The sequence below is a fragment of the Pyrgilauda ruficollis genome, unplaced genomic scaffold, assembly GCF_017590135.1.
Source record: "Pyrgilauda ruficollis isolate IOZ18807 unplaced genomic scaffold, ASM1759013v1 scaffold4, whole genome shotgun sequence".
Taxonomy (NCBI): domain Eukaryota; kingdom Metazoa; phylum Chordata; class Aves; order Passeriformes; family Passeridae; genus Pyrgilauda; species Pyrgilauda ruficollis.
This window is the reverse complement of record NW_024525489.1, coordinates 22,347,421-22,365,531: the sequence shown is the minus strand read 5'-3', so window position 1 is coordinate 22,365,531 and position 18,111 is coordinate 22,347,421. Positions and strand designations below refer to the sequence as shown.

The 18,111-nt window shown below is 39.5% G+C and overlaps 1 protein-coding gene across 9 annotated transcripts in view; it reads left to right on the top strand.

Annotated features, from left to right (window-relative positions):
• Nucleotides 1-18,111, top strand: part of EHBP1 (EH domain binding protein 1) — a 205,350-nt gene that overhangs the window by 80,758 nt on the left and 106,481 nt on the right. For all 9 annotated transcript variants that reach the window (XM_041477088.1, XM_041477087.1, XM_041477089.1 and 6 more), the window contains exons 8-9: nucleotides 5,200-5,322; nucleotides 13,427-13,679. In XM_041477088.1, coding sequence (XP_041333022.1) covers nucleotides 5,200-5,322; nucleotides 13,427-13,679 — 376 coding nt within the window. The remainder of the gene's footprint in view (nucleotides 1-5,199; nucleotides 5,323-13,426; nucleotides 13,680-18,111) is intronic.

Sequence of the window (18,111 nt, the reverse complement as noted above, 5' to 3'; positions counted from 1 at the left end):
CTATCCTTTGGGTATGGTGTGAACATCCCTGGAGATAAATAGGAAGGGTGAGCTGGCTGATGTGCAACACAAGCTATTTTAGAGTCATTTCAGCTTTTCCATCTGCTATTGCAAAGGCCAAAATTATCTGTTCAAAACTAACAATACCTCCTTGAAAGGCAGAAGGAATAAAGACTTCTGGAATACAACTTTTGTGCTTTGCTCAGCCTGCTCTGATACTGTTTTCTAACCATACAAGATGGGAGTGTTGGATTGGTTTTTTTTTGTAAATGAATCATGATGTGGGGAAGGTCAACCTTGGACTTTTTCTTCTTATGTTGGTTACAACAGCTGAGTTGCTTTACAAGCCTGGCCTGCTTTTCCCACCTTTGAGAAGGAGAGGGATGGTGAAGGGGAATGAGTGCATGCAATTTCCCAAGCAAATGGTAGAACATAAAACATAGGGCAGTAAGTAAACATTAATAAATAAGATGTAAAGTATCTATTTCAACATGTGTTCAAGATTGATTTCATTGGCAATTACAGTGACTCGTGTAATAAATATAATGAATGGGGAAAGCTAGGAGAAGAGCTGAGGAAGCAAGGGAGAATGAGGTAGGAATCATTGTAGAAAAGCAGGAAAAAATTTAGAAAGAAGGAAATGTAACAAAACTGATGTAGCAAAGAACTCTTTCAAAAGCAGTGTTCACAGAATATCATAAAATTAATTGAGGAAGTTACATAACCCTTTTGAAAGCTTGCTGCTACCAACATTTTCTCCTCTTGTGCTGTGCTGGGTGTTGGCAGCTGAGGAGCTGGAATGCCTCACTGACTCAGAGCGCCCCATGGCAAATCCCTCACCTCGGTGCACCTGTTTTCCCAGCTGTAAAATGGGGATACTGCCTGTGACACCTCATGGAAATGATGGGAGCAGCACACAGTTAATGTTTGTAATTGAGCTTGCAGTGGGTAAAATGCAAGTAGCAAAGAGGGAGGGATTCTTCTTCCTATTTTTGACTCCAGGTTTTCTCACTGCTGACTTGATGTCTGAACTGTTGTCGTTCCCAAGGCACAGCTGCAAGAGGTGCTCCAAGTCTTTTATCAGACAATGTTCCTCTTTGCAGTGTACAACAATTTTTGTTGGTCTTGTTTGTGGGGTTTTTTTCGTTGTGACAGAGTTGCAGTTTCATAGATGAACATATGTATCCACTGCTGTGCGGGGCTCTAGATGGTGCAGGTGAGTTAGGAAATGCTGCTTCTCTTCCTTGATGGGTTGCCTAACTTGGAATAGGTATCTGTGCCTCTGTTTCTTCAGCTGTGAATTAGGTGGTGCAATACTGACCGACCTCAAAAGCACTGGAATTTGGGGTGGACATGGAACTGCTGCCATACAACTGACCAGACTGAAAGATGTTTTCCATTCCAAGCACTGCTTTCACTTGGAAAAATCTCACTCCATCTCAGGCTTTCCCCCTCTTCTTTCCCAGTACTTCTTGTTGAAATTTTTCATGTGTAAAAGCTGTATCTCCCCCAACTGTTCTGTGTGAAGTTGAAAATTGTTTACTGCTATGAATTAAATTTCAAATATTTAGTTTCTACACTGCCAATATACATGGATTTAAACCTCCCAGAATTATCCTGTCCTTAGTCTTCAGTGGAATGCACAACTCTCATACTTGAAGAAAACGTGCCTCATAACTCACAAACAGGGCAGTAATAAATATGTGCTTGTCTTAATGTTTTAATTCCTACTTAGAGCCCCATGCTGGGGTTAATAGCTGCCTTCTGCTCCATCTGCCCAGGAGCACAGTGTCTGTCCTGGGGCACCACATGGAATCAGGGACGTGCCCATGTGCTACCTATTGCAGGAATCCCAGCATGCTTCTGGATATAACAATATGTGTAACTCTTTTTTTTTTTGCAATTTGCAAAACCATACGTCTCCTGACAACTTCTTACTCTTTTTCTTTGTCAGGATCACCAAGCTGCTTGGAAAACTAAAAAAAAAAAAAAAAAAAAAAAAAAGAAAGAAAGAGGGAGAAGAATGAAAAAAACTCCAGAAACCAAACCAGTGATTTATGTGACATACTTGTAGAACAAGCTAATGTGTGTTTATAGATAATGAGATTTATAAAAGATAATATAGGATATAAATCTCCAACCTACCATTTCCATACTCCAAAATATGACATAAACCATTTAATATTGTAATGAGAAACATTGTAGTGCGTATGGGTGTTTAGGTTGGCAGATAAGACCAGGTGATTCAGACCACATCAAAGAACTCTCTCTTTTTAAAGCCCTGAACTTAATTTGTTATTTTCTGACAGTAAAATCTGAATTATAATTGTTTTTTATTTCTTTTTTTTCCACATGCTGACGTAATAAATTGTAAATCATGTCAGCCAGCATCATGTCAGCTTGTTTTTAACTACTAATTCATTACTACTGCTGTTTTATGAGGTCAGCTCTGTTTTATTTGAGTACAGAAAGGTATATTTCATTGTCTATCTCGAGTCCTAAAAATTCCCAGAAGATGGTGTTATATTGTGTAGATTTCTCAGGTATATATATGGTTTTATACTGAGAAAGCTAAGTTTTGGGACAGTTTTGGTATTATTTCTTAGGATAATAGTCTTGTCTGTTGGAGCTAAAAATAAGGAAGTGAGGATGATTAAGCTAACTCTATGTAGACAGATATAAGTGTAAAACCTTGTAAGCAGATTTATGCTTTAAGGTCAAGATCAGTAGGGAGATGCATTACAGAGGAATTCTGCTTGGGGTTTGTCACTGTCAACATTTAGGATGTCCAATAGATATTGGCAGAGTAAGTAATTTTCCTTGGTAATTTGCAGATTGGCATGTCTTTGCAAAGCAGTTTAAATTTGCCAAAGAAGTTTTTATCCATGTGACAGAAATATTACCAGGTTCTGGTCTGCTTTGGGCTTCGGTTTCTTTGTGCTGTCTGTGAAGGCATGAGATCAGGAGGGGTGTCAGTGTGTCAGCTATGAAAACCCCCCCCTGACTAGGAAGTTCTCGGTGGCCATGGACATGAACATGAGTTGGAACAGTCAGGAACAGTCAGGATACTACTCAATTTTTGCCTCAGTTTGCTATCTTGCTCCCTAAAGCTAGTTCATTGAATGAAGACAAACTTTGCTTTCCAAAACAAAAGCCAGATGAGAAAAAGTAAAGTTCAAAACAGCAATAAAGTTACTGAGAGGTAACTTCTTGTGTACACAAGAAATGAAACTTTAAAGGAAATACAAGAATGACTGGCATGAAGCTTTAACTTCGCTAGTGATACCAGAAGGCATCATCCATTTATTTCATGGGGAAAAGACGGGAGATGAAAAAGGCTGTCGGTGGGGCAGTGATATTCAACAAGCAGGATCATCTCTCCTGCACGGGTTTCTCTTGCCTGTTTGTCATCTGGAAGGATGAGGAAGGCTGTCCCCTCTCCACAGAAACTTATGCTCAGGTCTCTCAGAGATGCCCCAGGCTCAATCCCCATTACTGCAGAAGCTCCATTTGTCAGATGCTGTGGATGGGACTGTGTTAGGGGGGAGCAGAGAGGAATTTTTCCCCTTGGGCCAGAAGCCACTCAGACCCAGATGTTTTTTGTTTCTTTCCTTCCTTCCAGAATTATGGAGTCATCCCCATCTTGACTAGAATTAAGCTTTTTGCACATTTTAAAATTACTAATTTGTGGCAATTTAGAGCTCTCCACTATGGATAGAAGGTGAAATAGGATTTTAACAAACAGCAAGGTGTTACTTACATAGCATGACAGTGAAAATTCAGGTGATATATACTTTCAGTTTGCATTCTCCTGGCACAATACTGATCATGTATTTTAGAACCATTTAGGTAAATTCAACTTGTCATAGATCAGAATGCAATGGTAACTGATTGTAAATGTTAAATAATCAGAGTGTGTTTATAAACAAAAAAAAGATAAAAATGCATATTGTATAGGTTAGTTTGCTGTAACCTTAAGGGTTTGGGAGGGAGATAAATTGTTCTGGAGCTGATTTGTGTTGATTGACAATGTTTTCATATTCAGGCTTTCTTCATGAGCAGGAAAAATCTTTAAATTATATCGAGTACACCTATCTAAATTTTCAGCTGATTGTGCTTAATACTTGTCCTCATAAAACTAACTATTGTTGCCGACACCATAACCTGGCTGGGTTTTGTTTATGTCTTGTTAACTGGGTTTCACGTTAAATTATCCCTGAAGCACCTACACAGGTACTTTGCTGTAGTTCTATAATTGTAAGGACTCGTTCTAAATATATTCTTTTACCCTCTCTCCCTCGCTCTCTCTCTTTCTGGTAACAGTTCGTTCCACTTCTGTTTCATTAAATGCCCTTGCCTTACGTTTGTCTTGACTGGCTTCTATTTACAGAAATTGTAAACCAGTTGAATGCTCTGAGCAGCTTAGATGAAGATCAAGATGACTGCATAAAGCGAGCAAATATGCCTTCAGCTAAATCAGCCAGTTCCTCTGAAGGTCTATGAGCTTTCATCCTTTCTTTCTGTTTCTGATTGTATTTACTGTGACCCATTACCTTTTGACTCCTGCCTGTATTCAGCTGTCAGTTTTATCTCTGTGCTTCCACCCAGCATGACTCTCAGTAATTTGTAGTGCATCCAACAGGTAACAACATGATAGAGAAAGAGCCTGTCTCCGCTACAGCTCCGTTGTCATCTGATAATGAACAAGAAAGAAAAAAAATTACAAAAAAAAAGAAAGAGGAACCACCAGACCCTAAGCTTAAAACATTAGTTGTGTAGTCAGTAATACTTGACCTTTCTGAAGTGACAAAATGTCCTCTCTGTGCTTTTATGTGCACATTGCATCCAAAAATTAAAATTTCCTGCCGATAGTTAGCATGTATGTGGACAATCAAAATCACTCTATTTAGGTCGTTAGATGTTCCACAACATTTATTTAACAAAGGAAAGAGAAGGCCTTTTTAGAAGTCATTTCTGTTACATAATGTTCTGATCAGGAAATAGAAGTTTCATTCATTTCACTTTTTTTTTTTCCCTTTGTTGATGTACTTACTGGACTGTGTTAACTTAGTTGTGCAGTTCGTGCCATACCCTGGTGCAGTGTTTCAAGGGACTGTTGACATGGAGCTTTTTGAGCTCCAGATATGTTGGATGAACAGTTTGTATCTATTTTAAAACAATATTCCAATTTGTTTGTAGAGCTTATCAATAAGCTTAGTTTTCTGGATGAAGGGGAGCAAGACCCGGCCAAGTCCACCACAAACCCTTTTGGTGATCCTGACACAGCAGAATTAAATCCGTTTGGAGACCCCGATGTAGAAGGTAATGAATTTGTTTTACGTAATTTATTGCTACTTGCAAATGCTTTGTGAAACATGATTTTTATTTTTGTAGGGCTATAAATGAAAAAATTTAATTGATTATTAAATATTATTTAATATATTGATTATTTAATATAGCACTGAGGTAGCAATAGCAATGATACAGTTGCCACTAGAAAATTGTTGTATTCTTTAGTCACATCCTTTGTATTGAGGTACATTCATATTTGCCACTGGGGGCTACCAGCTGAAGCAGAGACTTTTGGACCTATCAGGTATGTTGCTAGTACTCACCTTACGTGGTATGAATGAGCAACACATTCTGTCAGACAGCCCTGCTTCACGTGGGTGATGGTTTATATCATAATTTCCTTCACTGCAATCTTCACTGCATCTCAGCTATTCTTGGTTAGCACTAATCTTCATTATTACAATTTAATTTTCTCTCTTTTATTCTTCCTTTTTTTTCTTTGCTTTTATAGCTTCCTCAGTTAAGCCTTCTGGCATTGTGCCTTGCACCACATGCTAGGTGTTAATCCCCTTTCCAGACTGACGTGCCCATTCTTGTTCCATTTGGGTGAGATGTACAACTCCTGTAAATTTTTAATCTGATAAGATTTCGGCCATAAGGCCAGAAGGGAGCACCAGGACAGCAAACATCTCTGCTGTCCTCAACTCCATGCCCAGATATGCAGGCTCCCATCTGCTGGATGTATCACTTTTAGCTTGCAGCTGCTCCAAAGGCAAATTCATAGTTAATTCCCAAGTTTGAAGCTGTACTCAACCTTTCCTGTTCAAAGCTGCAAGACTTTTCTTCCTACAGAAAATACCAAGTCACTCTGTAATGGCAATGGAGAAGAACCACAGTGAGCAGGAGCAGCCCAGGGTGCAGCCAGGGGATTTCTAAGGTCAGGTCAAAGAGAATGGATTTCCAAGCTGCAGTTTCTCCCTGTGGTCACTCACTTTCTTTGGACAAGCTGAATGTTTACTCACAACACAGTTTTTCTGCCTTCAGAGTCCGCAGGGAATGATGTGGGTGGGGATCAAGTCCTGTCATACTTTGGCTGTGGTCTGACTCACAGCTTGTATTTCTGAAACAGGAACATTGCACTACCTTCTGTATTTGGCAACTGAAGCCATAAAGCCACTGTCCTGGGCACCTTCTCCCTCCTATAAAGTTGTCAGGTTTTTCTAGAGCTGCAGAAGTGAGTTGTTTCAGCTTTGTAGATGCCAATATATATGGATTACGTTCTGGTGTCCTAATCTTTGGCTTTACTTCCTATCTGTTCCTGGACAGTGATCCCTTAGGATCATGGAAGTAAGCAGAGTAATTGGGAATGTAAACCCCTCTGGTAGTCCATAAATAACTTGCTCTAAGAGGCATAGTCTATATTTTCCTCCTTCTCTGCTTTAGAAAGAAGAGCTCCCTTCTCCATGGAGAAAGTTGCACAAGTCCTATCCTACCTAAACTGGTTTTTCCAAACCCAGCTTTTCTCTCCTTTCCAAAGAGAGCCCATTCTGGAAGAAAGCAGTGGGTGTTCTGGCCACAAAACACAGTGACTTTTTCTCATCTTGGGGACAGGGAGAAATAGCTGGTGTTGTTTCTTAGTACTGGATAGTACTATTAGCTTGATAATTCATGGCAAGCTCACTATGAGTAGCCTGCATCCAAGACATCAGCCTGCTTATATTCCTAAAATGCTCTCAGCCTGTCGGGCATGTTTTTCTTCAGGTGATTGTGGTTCTTTTGGTGATGTCTGCCTTTACAGTCATCCTCAGTCAGAGGTGTGGACACTTTTCCATATCTCTGGGTCTGTTCTGTGTACTTAGGACAGTCTCTGTGATCAGACTCTTGGGTCCCATCTACAGCTGTGGGCAGCAATGCTGAGTTGTTGGGTGTGTGAATACCAAGTGTTACTCCCACACACAGTCACTGTCATGCAGCAGTCAACATACCATAACAGGACAGTGTTTGGGATAAACAGGGTGTCACTAGATTCTTCCTACTGTGTCATAAGGTGTTTTTTATTTGGGAGGAGTGGACCTTCTGTTAGGTTCATGTGACAGTGTCTTCCTGGAGCACTAAACCAGGCTGAAAGATCTGGAAGATCAGCTGAAAGAATGATTCCCAGGCTATCAGACCAAGAGTTGGACATCTGGTGTGGCATTTTTAAAGCTTTTATGTTATGATGATTGGCTCCTGTGGGATTCTTCTTTTTACCTCAGACACTTCTGAGAATCACTAGTTCTTCCACTCCAGACCTTGTCCCTGTGATGGGAACTGATGTCCCAGTCTTGTCCCTATGATGGGAACTGGTTGTGTTCCCGTTACCTTGCTTGGTCTTCTTGACATGTGCCTTCCTCCACAGAAAGTTGAGGGCGAGAAAAAATGGTGCCGAGACAAATTAGAGAAGATGGTTTTGGTCTTCAGCAACATCAGAATCTGCTGTATATTTCTATGGCTAATTGGATCAGTGTCTCTACATGGGGAGCACCTAGACATTACCATTTTGGGGAGATTTTCCTTTGTTTTGAAATGCATTTTAAGGCTATGCAATATCATAGCTGTTCTCATCTGTTGCCCAGCTACTGAAGGCTGCCCTGTTTGTGTCCCATTATTCACTCATGATTCTTCTATTCTGAGACCTCAATGGAACTTTTAATACTGCCATGTCTTTCTAGGAAGGTCTTTAAGACTGTGCCTGCTTGTTTGCTTTTGCATCCTGAATGTAACCTTTTTGGTGGCCACCCCAGAAGCTCAAGAGCATGACAGAGGTTCAGGAGTTTAAGGCAGGCTTTCTCCTACAGGCTTAAAGAGTCACATTACCTGTTTCACTTGTCTTGTGATCTGCTTAAATCAAGAGATTAAGTTTTTATGTGAGCAGGGATGAAGTATTTTTCTGTTCACTTACATGTTAGTCTCTTTATCTTTTTATCTGGACAAGGCATAATCTGGAACTTAGACTTTGCGAAAGTTCCGAGTCTTCTGTAGAATTTGTTACTTAATTTCCCCAAGACCTGCAGAGCAGCCAGCTGGAGCCTCCTTTCCTGAGTACTTTGCCATCACATGTGAGGAGGCATGATTTGCTATTTGGCAGAGATATTCCAAGAATATTCCTATCAAGCCTGTAACGTGTGTGCTCAGAGCTACCCAGAGTATGAATATGTATTTACAGTCACTCATAGAGAAAGGAGGATTACCTGCCAGTAGATACTTGTTTCCTAGACAGATATTTCTTGTGCCTGTTCACAAAGCAGCTACTTTCCCTCTATCTTCCTAATCCCATAATCACTTAACCCTGGGAATGTGGGGTGGAGAGAAACTAAAGGCGTGAGTGCTTCCAGCACCCGTGTGCACGCTGTAGGTGTGGTGCATGGCAGAGGGTCATCAGCAAGCTGGCTCTGGATGCTGCTGGGATTTAAAAACTTCTGAGTGTCAATGATTTTACACACACAGCAGAGTGAATGTGCATATCAACAAGTCACCTCAAAAAAATCTTCAGATGTGTTTCTTGGTTGACATGTCAAATTGAGGCTTATTGCCTCTGTATCTACTAGGTGAGCTAGACATTAGAAATCCGGGAAAATCAAAAATAATATTTTTGAACACTATATCTCTACAGCTTTATACTAGATAACCTTTACATGATTGTATGAGGAGAGCCTTTTGGATTTTTAGTCACAGTGCAACAGAATTATAAAATCAGTTAATTTCTGTGCAAACTATTTACTTGGGGAGGTCAACATGTACAACAAATGAAAGTAGAAAACCACAACACACTTTCATCACTCCAGATATTTTTTTTTTTAAATTTGGTAAGGAATACAAATTTTTAAGTTGTGTATGATCTATACAACGCATGTGAGACATGAGGGTAACTCTTTGCTGGCACCCGATGTCATTTAGACCACCATTTACTTCAGCAGTGTATTTCATTACCTTGTGTGTGGACTTCAGAGCTCCCTGCAGCCTGTTTTACTCTGAAAATGAAAACAGTGTTACAATGCAGCAGCAAACCCCAGATCGTTCCAGGCTACTTCTACGCACAGAACAGCGCAGGAGCCAATTGAGAGGAAAATGGTGCCTCTGTCCCTTCTGTTTCTTCATGAAAAAGCAATGTGTTGAGATTGTATGAGTAAAAGGATCAGAAAATCACCAGTGGTGTATGGGGATGCCAGTCTTTACTCTTTCTAGAAGCACTGGGCAGTTCCACCTTTGCTTGGCACTGTTTGTTGGGTGCTCACATCCCATGGTGTGCCTGCCTGCCAGTCAGGCAGCCGGTGGCGAAACCGAGCACCTTTCACATGTGGCTGCTGCTTTCATCCTCTGCCAAGGGGAAAGTGGTACGTGCCGTGTTTTGGTGGAGGTTTTGTTTGGTTTTAAGGGACGTGTCACAATATGTTTGTGTTACAAAAGGCAAGTGGGTTGAAGGGCAGGGTGATTTCTGGAGATGCTCTGGCTGATCGTGCAGATAGGTAGTGCCAGAATGATTATTATCACAAACAGTCTTTCTCAGTGGAGTTAGGGCAAGTAATGTTTCCAGAATTTGGCACAAAGTAGCTGATGCTTCTGCTGGAGTAATACTTCTGCCTCTCTTGTTGTCACTCCTACCCCTGTGGCTTTATTACTTAATAATGCAAAATTATTTTGTGTTTGACTCTTGATGTACCAAACTGCAAGCATGTTTTTCTTTTTTTTTAAAATTTATATGAATATGGAGACTGGAGTCCTTGTGGAGCTGTGATGAATGATGTGGGGAAAGCAGGGGAATCTGTGCTGCCCTCTGAATGTAAAAGCAGCTTCAAGAGGGAAATAGACCCCTTCTGTTTGTTTAGCTTCCAAAGTGCACTTCTCAGCATCATTAGCTCTTTGAGAAAATGAGTCTGTTACAGAAAAGTGACAGGTGACAGTGGGTGTGGCTTTAAGAGCAGTGCTGTTGAGTCATCATCATAACAATTAATTTGTTATGGAGAGGCTTGTGATGACCAACATTTGACACAAAACTTGTTCTAAAGGGTTTCAGAGACCCCATGGGAGAGAACCTGTTTGGGTTCAGGTGGGGACCCTTATGGGAACCCTCTGTCCCTGTGGGAACATTGAAGGAAGCGGAAGGGGGAGGAAAATGGTATCCTGGATGGCAGGAGTAGAGAGAATGAGTAGCCAAGTTAAGTGTGTTTTAGCTGAGCCTCTACAAAATTCTGCCTATAAAAGTGTCTTAAGAATTATAATTAATATAATTATTTTTAATTTTTAATTTCAGCCTGTGTGTAGGATTTTGTGAAATATTTTAGTTAATAACAAGCCAGAGGTGTCTGAGCGCTTATACGTAACATTGTGTGTGTAAGGCCAAACATGTAGTTCCTGTTGAGCCTATTAAAAAGAGAAATAATTTTGTCATAGTTAGGGTTACAGCACTTGATCCAGTGTTGAAATAGAAAGAATTGCAAAAACCATTTGCATTGCCCCTTAAATTTATCAGATTTAAACAAGCATTTAACTCATTGTTTCCAGGAGACACTTAAAAGCAAATTAAAAATAAAAGCTTACACCGTAGTTTTAAGAGGTTGTTTCCCTGAATGTTTTTAACTTCAGAATATATTACTGAGTTTTCTTCTTGTGTGTTATCAGAAAGTTTCCCTCAGATATGATAATGTGTATTTATCAACAGATTCATGTGCAGGTGCAATGATCCATCATATGGAGTTGCAGAAGCAGCTATTTGTAGTTGTCCACTCCCTTGATAAAATATTCTAATATCTGAGCAAAGTTTAAAGTAGTAAAAAGTTTGGTTAAAGCTTTGTCAATAAGCCACACTATTTGAACAAGGTATCAGTCCTTTTTTTTCTGCATTTCATTAGTTTCTTTTTGTTTTTTGTATGGAACTGTCTTCTGAGGAAACATCTCCAGAGCACTTCTGCTTGCTCTAGTCCATCAAATCACTAAATGTGTGGGTAATATTTGAGTAGTATTCTGACTACCATGAGTTTCAAGGCATAGTGTGTACAGTATATTCTGTGTATACAGTGAGGGTGGGATTTGACTCCCCTGACTTTAAAAACAGTTTGGACATGTAGGCTTTGAGTGTCAAGGAGTAAGCTCAGGTGCAAATACCCACACTGAGGACATCTCAGGGCAAGCAGAGTGAAGCTTTTGCTGGCCTTGACCACCTGCACTGGACACTAGAATGACCTATAGAACCACTTTTCCAGTTTAGCTTAAAATAAATGAACAGATACATTTTAGATATTTGGCTCTGCTCTGATATATTTAATCTATAGTACTCTGAGGGATTCTTGCTTGATTTGATCATATTTGTGTTTTCTAAGAAGTTCTGCTTTAAATGCTTTCTTTTTAACTGTCAGTTAAGCTATAGACCTTCAATGTTATTTCACTGTGGCTTTCTCTGAAACAGCTTTCTTAAAAGGATGTGGGCTTATGATCACATCACCACCATAACCTAGGATTAAAATACTGCTGTGCAGTAACTACACTTTTTCCCAGCATAAGTTCCCAGTAGTTTATTCCCTTCTCTTAAGGGATAAGCATTCACTCTGGGGTAGGAGTGAGCACATGCACTGCAGCTGACATACTGCAGATACACACCCTGACTTTTTCCTGCAGTTGTTTGTCTGTATGGTCGTGTTCCAGCATGGGTCTCCTCCACAGACTGCAGGTGGATCTCTGTAGTCCTGAGAAGAGCTAAAGCCTTTCCTCCTCTGAGCCTTTACCCTGATCTAGTGACTAGTCCAGTGCATAGAGAGGTGAAATCACTACCTGCAGCCAGGGATCATATTCCTGTCCAGCTAGGAATGGCTCTGGTTCACACTGTAAGTTAGAGCTGGTCACACTGCGTGGGGTAGGGCTTTCCATCACCTTGGGCTATGCTAATGGCTGGGTTCAGGGTGAGCTGGATGTTTGCTGGCAGGGTAGAGAACTCTCACATTTTCTAGCAATTCGCCAGGATTAGCAGCTTTGCTACATCCATCCAAGCTCACCTAAGCACAGTGCTTCCCTTTCTTCATTGTGTGACTAGTGATTTCATTTTCCCAAATATTTCTTCAGTGAAAAATCCACTTGAAAGTCCATCTTTTTATTTTTTAGATTCTTGTTACTAATAAATTTTAGAGTTGCTCTCTTAACCTTAAAAGTATGTTTAGTCCAGTTTAGTAATCATACCTCTGAAAAACACACACTTGTCATTAAGAATAATGTGGATATGGTTATTGAAAGTTAGGTTTTAATGACACTGCATTGAAGTTCCTATTTGTGTAGATTTTGAAAGTACATTACATCCGCTATTGAACAGAACTGCTGATTATTTGATGCTGCAAGAACAGTAAAATTAACATTAGCAAGTGTATTTGCAAGAAATGTTGTATTGTTCTATGGGGATTGGCATTATTCAGTATGCAGAAGCCATTCAGTGTAGAACAACAGACACTGCAGAAAGGACATTACACAGAGAACAGCATGCAGCTCCAGCAGTAACTTTTTGTTGTACAGCCCAAATAAAAGATGAGTGATTTGATTAGCTCTCTCTTTAGGGTTAATTGAAATTTGTTTTTACAGTGAGATTCTGTATTGTTACCAGGGGCACACGTGTTTTGTTATGTAATTATTGGTCATACTTAATAGCTAATTTTTAGTTCAATAATTTTAAGAAATTAAAAGGCCACCTACTTACTATCACCATTTTAAAATCCAGTAATGGATGTGGAATGTCTTTTTTCTTTATTAAAAGCTCAAATAAATAAATAGAAACATTTTGTTAGGACACATTGGCTAATAGTTTGTGAAAATGTTTTTATATCTGTTGTGATGCCATTTATATGACAAATTAGAAAATGAATAACTGATGTTGAAAGAGCTGTTGTAAGTGAGAAAGTGAAGCCTATTCAATCAATATAGTCTAAATTAAAAGACCTTTTGAAAGACCTATTTTGGAATAAACAAGCACGAAAATTCACCTAAGGCTATAACTTTATGTGTTGAGAGTTAAGAAGCAGACCTTTTCATATGCCTTTAAAATATAAAGATCTGATAAAATGGTTTCAAATTTTTAATTCGTTAAATCTTTTTTGTTGTTGTTGTTGTTATTTGCTAGAACTACACCCTGAAAGAGCTTCATCTTCAAAGCCAGAAGAAAGTTTCTATGTTGACAGTTACAATCCCTTCAAGGATGAAGATGCCCCAGAGTACTTAAACCCATTTGATGAGCCGGATCATCCACCTGAAGCACCTGGAAGTGTAAGAGATTCTCCTCCACAACCTGCAAAAAGGAAAAACATCAGACCAGTGGATATGAGCAAATACCTCTATGCAGATACTTCTAAAGCTGAGGAGGAGGAGCTGGATGAGTAAGTATGATTCTCCATCTTTCAGCAGCTTTGCAGGCATTAGTAGTGGGATCCCTGGCTTAATCTTGAGGTGTATTGGGTTGAACCATGGTGATCCTTAATCACCTCCTTAGGACAGACTCATACTTGGGCAGCTTGGCAGCAGGAAATACCATACCCCCAGGTCATGCTATTCAGCTGAACATGATCAGTGAGGAACTTTCCTTTGCCTTATTGATAGCAAATGACTTGATAGGGAGCAAATTTGTGGATCTTTCTGAAACTTCATGCTCTGACAATTGCAAATGAGCCAGAAATCAAAGGAGCAAGACCTTGGGCCTTCCTCTTCTTTTTGCCATTATTTTTACTACAAAAAATAATAATTTTTGCCAATGATAACAGGGAGTTTGTTTTATCTTGATGCAGTATGTAAAAATGAAGAGCTTTTGCAATCTGCATAGCACATTTTTGAGAATCTCATAAACTGAATATATATGGGAAAGATAACACCATATGCACTTACTTAGGTTGTTTCTTTCAGCATGACCACACATAAAACTTTTATAAACTCACACTGACTGCCTTGTATTACAGTATAGATGCTATCAGGAAGGGTGAGCTTTTTGCAATTCCTTGGGAGGTTGGAAGGTACATCCTTAATCCTTGTTTGTGGTCATTAGTCACCAACCACACCACTCATGAGACAGGTTATGGTGATTATATCTGAGCAGTTTTACAGACAACAATTCTAATTAACATTTAATTTTACATTATTTAATGAGATTTATCATGGCATGACATTTGCATTGCTTCAATATTAACAGAGATATGGTATCATCATCTTCCTGTTTCTCTGTCGATAGCTGTGGTCCAGGAAATGGAAGGATTCCCAGGCACTCTAATAGAAACATAGGAAGGGCTCTGCAGTTTTGTCCTTTTAAAGCTCTGTAGCCATGGATTTAATGTTGATGTTTGGTCTGTGAAAAATAAAAATAAAAAGAAATAAATAAAGGGCATTGGGAATGATGCCTCTGCCAGCTCCATTTGTCAGGACAGTGCCTGAACAAACAGCACTGGCTGCTGTGTCTTCAGAGCACAGTGTGATCACACTGACAAACGCACCAGGCATTCCTGGTCCTTCCCTGGTCACCAGAATCCGTAGGGGATAAAAATGTGTGAATTTTACACCCACCGAGATATAGCTATAGAGGACAGCAAAGATTGAAAAAAGCAGAAAGAGAAAAAGCCATATGGATGAGCAAGTTTTCTGTTTATACTTCCATTTCCACCCTAAGCACATCTATGCCAAAGGGTTTTGTGGCAGGATTGTAACCCTTCTTTTTGCTGTGTACTGGATTTTAGCCCTTGGTTAACAAACAACAGTCTCCTTCTTGTTTTAATTCCATTTGCTTCATTGGTTTTTTTTCCCCAAAGATAAATCCATAGGTGGATTCTACTTGAACGTAAAGCTGGTCGGTATTTTCATGATAAAGCAGTGTCCCGTGGAAGATGGAAGGATAAGAGTCAGTAAACACTTTAAAATCAATTTTTTACATCTTTTACAAAAGTGTTTTATGTTTTGACCCCCAAAGTAATCTTCCTCTCCACATTTTCTTCTGAAGTTATAGGAGCAGTACATCATACAAAAAGACCTGGAGACCATTTGTGAGTGCACTGGGTGGAGGTGTGGCAAGGAGAACCCTTGAATCTTTATAGTGAAACACTCTGGAGGAATGAGTGTAATGATTAAAGTCCAGTCTAGAAACACAGGACATGCAATATTAGATCACCTCTACAAACACTATTTTGCCTCATCTCATGTCCTTAATTTTCAAATTTTTAAGTAGAAAGCTTTTGCTAAGGCATGGTCTGGTGAGCACCAAAGGTAAAATTCTTGCAGACAGTGTAAGTTGGTGGTTTTTGAGTGCCCTCAGACATGAGGGTTTATGTCCAGATGTGTATTGTTTTTACCTACTGTGAATATTGATGCGTTTATTATCTACATAAGTGGGTAATCTTCTTTCAAGCCTACCGAAGTCTAGGTTTCCTTGTCAATTTGTGGCAGAGAGTTCCACAAGGAAACAAGATCTCTAATGCAATGTGTTTCTTTTGTTGATTGTAAATAAATTCCCTTCCAATCCCATACTGTCTCTTCTGCTGGCTTATCAAAGCAACAATTAGTAGTATTGGATTTACCTGCCATAAACATTTGTTGTCTTGTCTGTCTCTAGCATGTTCACCTTTCCTTGTCACTTGTCTGAGTGCTAACTTTTTTGATCTCTCTTCATACAGAAGTCTCTTCATCTCTCTAATCATTTCCACCGCCCGTCTCTGGACCCTGTTATTTCTTCTGCTATGTGTCTATTTTAAGATGTGTTGACTTGGCCTGAGCAGTGTATTCAAGACAAAGCTGAACAACTGAGTCATATCATGAGAATAGAAAACTTTGCATGTTATTTTCAACCTCTCTCATAACATCTTGTTTTTTGAGTTTTTAAAAATTCTCTTTCGTTTTTGACTGTCACTGTCAAGGGCTGTCTCCAGGTGTCCTTTTGCCTTTTTGCCTTCCACCTATAGGTGGAAGGCATGAAACAGAAGAAATTGAAGGCTCCTGATTTATTGATTATCAGGAAATACAATGTATTTTTACCCCCATGTCTTAATGTTTAATTGGAGTTCACTTAATGTACTGCTTGGCATTTTCCTCTTACATTTTGTGTGGGATGCAGTGTTGTGTCCTGAGACGTGGACGCAGCAGTTAGCATCAGGACCCTTGTCCCACTCTGCTCTGGCAGATCCTTAGTTCTGATTCTGGACTTGGAGCTTACACGAAGTGCCCCAAGAGCTGAACTCTGACTCCAGTTTTGTAACAGACTCTCACTGTAATCCTGTAAAAGGTACTTGGCCTCAGAGCACCTCTGTGAAGGATTTACCTGGGTAATTTGCTTCTTTGAAATGTATTTGACTGATGTTTGTGAAGAGAACTAATACTTCATAACACACACAAAGCACAGTCACAAGCATAAGCATTGTGAGGCATTGCATGGCACAGAGGGACTTAGGTGAGCCAGTACATTTACTCTGCTGCAAAACTGCTCTCAAAACATACTTCCTCTGACTAAATTCTCATACCTAGTGAAATATAAGGAACACATTTTCCTTTTGTTAGTTTGGACATTTCACTGATAAAATTCTGCTTTTGCCTTTTTGAATTTTATGTATTAAAATCCACCTGTTAGTGAAGGATGGCCCACCTTGTGAAGTTAATTATTTGAAAATAGCACAGCTCACAACTGCTTAATGTATAATGCTTTCAACCTTAGTTCTTCTGATTGGCAAAATTTGCTGCTCTTTTAGCCCTGCCACGCTGACAGCTTTGGGTTTCCTCCTCAGTAAAATGTTTCTTTTAAAATTTTTTTTCAAACTGGTAAGACTGATCAAAATAATTTTTAAATTGGTCAGAATAAAACTTGCTTTCCAATATCATTTGGCTCTGTGGCTTCTTATCTTTTTAATCATTGTATGGCTTAGAATCATGCTGTGTAATTGGCCAGGCTATCGAGTTGCCATCTGGTGAAGTTGCCTGTTGCACAAGAAGCCGCAAGCCACCACATAGGCAGTGAGTTTAATGCCAGGTATCTTGTCAGGTCTGAATTTTTAAATTTTGTGGAGGACAGCCTAGTGTCTCTTTAGACAAATCATTTTATGTGAAGCCATTAAATAACTTCACAGAACCAGTAAATATGGGGCTGACCTCAGAAAAAAGTGCTTTAATGTTTTCTAGCTAAGGCTCTTTTCAACCAGATTTTTCAGATGCTTAATTTCTTGTAGAGCCATGTGGAAGCTGTTGAACCAAACTCTGCTACATATATCAGATCCTCATGACTTCAAACGTGACAGTTTGTTCAGAAAAGAACTGTTTTGTTTGTTTTTTTCCTGTATTAACATTATTCTTCAAAAACCTTGCTCAATTTTTGTAAGACCAATTAAGGGTAGTGCAGAGAGGAAGACAGAAGGTAGTACATGTGCATGTCTGTTCTGTGCATGTACCTGTGTCTGTTTCTGTGACCAAAATGTGTGGGTTTAGCCTGGCTTCCAAGTTCTTCTCTAGAGGAAAAAGTCCTTTTAGCACTTCCTTCTGGTGCGTACAGAGGGCAGTTTTTCGGGATGACACCTGTGGTGCAGGCAGTTCTGGAGCTTAAAAATTCAAAAGATGGTTCTTCCAGACCTGTTTACTCTCATTGATAAGGTGTTGGGTTTTTTCTCACACCAAAATAATTTTAACACCTTTCAATTACACCTTTCTTATTTAGAGGTAAATTCCTGCCAGACATGCTGTGCCGAAGGCTGACTTGTGGAACTAAATAAAAACCTTGTGCTGTCCCATAGAATGCATTGTTCTTCAGCCTTTTATCTCTTTTATCTTCATTTTCACCTCCCTTTGAACTCTCTG